Source organism: Octopus bimaculoides, chromosome 9, assembly GCF_001194135.2.
Source record: "Octopus bimaculoides isolate UCB-OBI-ISO-001 chromosome 9, ASM119413v2, whole genome shotgun sequence".
Lineage (NCBI taxonomy): Eukaryota > Metazoa > Mollusca > Cephalopoda > Octopoda > Octopodidae > Octopus > Octopus bimaculoides.
In genome coordinates, this window is record NC_068989.1 from 82,576,342 (window position 1) to 82,580,012 (window position 3,671).

Here is a 3,671-nt window from a genome sequence, read left to right on the forward strand (position 1 = left end):
GATGATGATAATAATGATAATAATAATAATACTAATAATAATAATAATAAATGGTAATGATGATGATGATGATGATGATAATAATAGATAAAAAACAGATAAATTAACAACACACACACACACACACACACACACACACACACACACACACACACACACACACACACACATACACACATGAAAATTCTAATATGATATCGTTCTATCGTTCTCTCTGTCTTTCGCAGCTATTGAATGCAAGTGTAGCACAAAAGAATGTCGCCAAGAACGAACAGAGAGCTGTACAGCAAAATATGCCTGTTACGTGGAAATACATGTCGACGATAACGGCTTACAGACAGGCTCCGTTCTAAGGGGTTGCATAGACACAAAAGCATCGCTACTCTGTGAGAACAGACGACCAGAAAATATTCGGATTAATAAACCTTGGCCCTATTTATATTGCTGTGAACAGGATTTCTGTAACCAGCAAGTCTTACCCACGCTGCCCAGCAACAATAAGAGTAAGTACATAGTTGATTTTATTTGTTTGTTATTATAGAGGAGAGGGTTGTACCAGAGAAACAGGGACCTACATGTTAAGAACTCACCATGACTTTCTTAAATATTTGTCGTTTTAGAAACAATTCACATAAATTACTACAAACTTTAATTGTAATATTTATTATGCTAGAAATAGCAATCAAATCGCACTCCCTTGTTTCTTAAATCGTACTCTCTATGTCGGTTCTAGTAACGTATCATTCTTTTTTCTAATGATGACAAGTTACCAGCTTCTCGCTCAACTCCTCTGGAGAAATGGATCTAGTGAGTGGTCTCCTTTGACACTTAACGCGGTGAAGCGTAGTCGAATTCCATACACACACGCACATACACACACATACACACATACACGCACACATACACATATGTAGAGAGAGAAAGAGAGGGAGAGTGAGGGAGAGAGTTAAATAAGATTCGGGTAAGAAACCTTGTAGAATGCTATGCAAAGCTCGTCCACAGTTAATGGCTACCTGATGTCATCATGCAGTGGAAATGCTCCTGCTACTGGATATACATCAGGAATTCCAGGGTATCCGTAGAGTTTACATAAACAAATAGATGATAGAAAATGGAATGAATAGCAGTCTTCATTTTTGAATCTCTACAATTGTTTCGACACATTTTTACACCTGTAGTACACAACATCTCACCAATGTACCATTGCTGTAAACATGTGTCGAAACAATTGTTGTGATTTAAAAATAAAGAACGTCGTTTATTCCATTTTCTATCTATCTATCTATCTATCTATCTATCTATCTATCTATCTATCTATCTATCTATCTATCTATCTATCTATCTATCTATCTGTCTGTCTGTCTGTCTGTCTGTCTGTCAGTTTGTCTGTCTGTCAGTTTGTCTGTCTGTCTGTCTGTCTATCTATTTCTACATGCGCGAGCGCGCGTACGTGTATAAAGTGAGATAAAGAAATAAGGAAAAGCGAGAAAGCGGATGAGTGTGCGTGTAAGTGTGTGTAAGTGTTGTGTGTGAGAGAGAGAGGGAGAGAGCGATAGAAGGAGAGAGAGAGAAAGAGAGAGAGAGAGGGGGAAAGAGAGAAAGAGAGAAAGAAAGAGAGAGAGAGAGAGAGAGAAAGAGAGAGAGAGCGAAATAGAGAGAGAGCACGTGATTGGTTCTTTTTCATCGATTTTCTGAAAGGACAAAAGGCAAAGCTAACGACAGTAGGACTTGAATACTTGAATCCAGCGAGCAGAAAGCCGGAAGAAAGAGCTCAATTCATTCTACTCGACGTAATTTACGACACTGCCAAAAATGGCCAAGTCACATTCTCTACCCCTCTAAATATAAAACGAAGATATATTACCTGATGACAAATGTTGCCTTTGTGGGGCTTTTACTGAGACAATAAACTACATTGTATCAACGATTTCTCACACTTATTTTAAAGCCACAATAATTATCAGATTTATTTTGACATACACTTAAACACCAAATTTTAGCTGCTGCATCGAAATTCTCTCTTAAACACATCTAAACTGGCGCCTGTTTTTTTAAAAATGTCATTGTGAGAATATTATCGAACTTTAACATAAAGATTCCGTATAATATGACGTGTAATATGGCTGACATTGTTTATGGCAAAAAGCACAAAAACGTCTTGATTATCGCATTAGCTGCTCCAAATGACTATATAGTTGTGTAAAGACGAACTGAAAAACGAAGAACTATCAACTTAACTGTTGAACTAAAAACATTATAGCAGTTAACGAATGTTTTTATAATCGGATTTGTTATTGGTACCACTGGAATGACACGGCAGCCATTTCTGTAAGGACATCGACATGTAAGGATAGTCATAGATGCCTTCCATAAAATAACAAGACAAGGGACTTTAATTAGATTTAAGACAGTAATCTCACCCGGTATTTGTTAATCTTGAACATTTATGCTACATTTTTATGTATGATTTTCAAGATGTCTTTATATGTATTTTACAGTTACGGTTTCAAGTCCAGCGAGTGGTAGACCCTCCACTGTCTACCCTATGTCCCACCTTCAAGCCGTTAGTCGTCCGAACACAAGGAGCGTGAACCCGATGTACATCGCTATACCTTTGGTCGGAGTGTGCATTTTGTTGGCCCTGATAGTGTTCGCCCTTTACTTGCTTCGACAACGGACAGAATATAACAGTTTCCAGTCTCCTGCCTCCGGAGTCAGCAACCCCAGCTCAACCAATGACCATTTTGATGTCAATGGCATTCACAGAGGCAAACATTCAGTTATGGATTTACCTTCGCGAAATTCCAAGTCACAACCTGCAGTTAATACGACGGAAAGCAGCACAGGCTGCGGTACTAGTGCCGCTGCGACGGCAGCTTCCGCCGTGGCAGCGGTGGCAGCAGAAGCTGCTACTTCCGGTTCGTCATTGTCGAAATCAGTTTGTAATAACAGAGACTTGATTAGCCATTGTTCAGAAAGCGACAGATCATCGTCTGGTAGTGAAACAAAACTGTTTCTCCAGGTTTAAGACGTTATCAACTGCCGCAGCAGGAGACTCACTTCAAAAAATGTAAATTTAAACAACAACAACAACAACAACAACAGCAGCAGCAGCAGCTATTACCACGATAACAGCTGTAACAACAACATTAACATATAATCTTAAGTGAAAAACAACAGCAATATTAAACAAAAATAATTGACAATATGAACAAAAACAAAAAGGAAACAACATAATGTAAAATTTAAAACAACATTTAATTAATTAGTGAAAAAAAAACAAAACAACCACAGCAACACAAACAACAACAATTTAAACAATGAATGGAGATAACAGAATAGCAACTAAAAACAAAAATAAAAGTAATGGAAACTATATCCACATTAACCACTACAATAGCTTCACCACCAACAACAACAACAAACGCAATAATAACAACCACAACAACCACAGCAACAATAACAACAGCAATAACAACCACAACACCAACAACATAAACAAAACAATGAACAACTATGATAAAATTTATAACAAAGGAGGAAAAAGAGGAAACTGAATGATTTCATTTCATCTCTCTCCCTCCCTCTCTCACACAGATTCTCTCTCTCTCTCTCTCTCTCTCTCTCTCTCTCTTCTTCTTCTTCTTCTTCTTTCACCCTCTCCCTCGCAT

At 37.9% G+C, this 3,671-nt stretch overlaps 1 protein-coding gene across 1 annotated transcript in view; it reads left to right on the forward strand.

The window, feature by feature from the left end:
- LOC106883831 (BMP and activin membrane-bound inhibitor homolog) overlaps positions 1-3,665 on the forward strand; it is a 115,109-nt gene extending 111,444 nt beyond the window's left edge. The window contains exons 2-3 of the mRNA XM_052970830.1: positions 228-503; positions 2,499-3,665. Coding sequence (XP_052826790.1) covers positions 228-503; positions 2,499-3,028 — 806 coding nt within the window. The 3' untranslated portion in view covers positions 3,029-3,665. The remainder of the gene's footprint in view (positions 1-227; positions 504-2,498) is intronic.
- Positions 3,666-3,671: the final 6 nt, after the last annotated feature.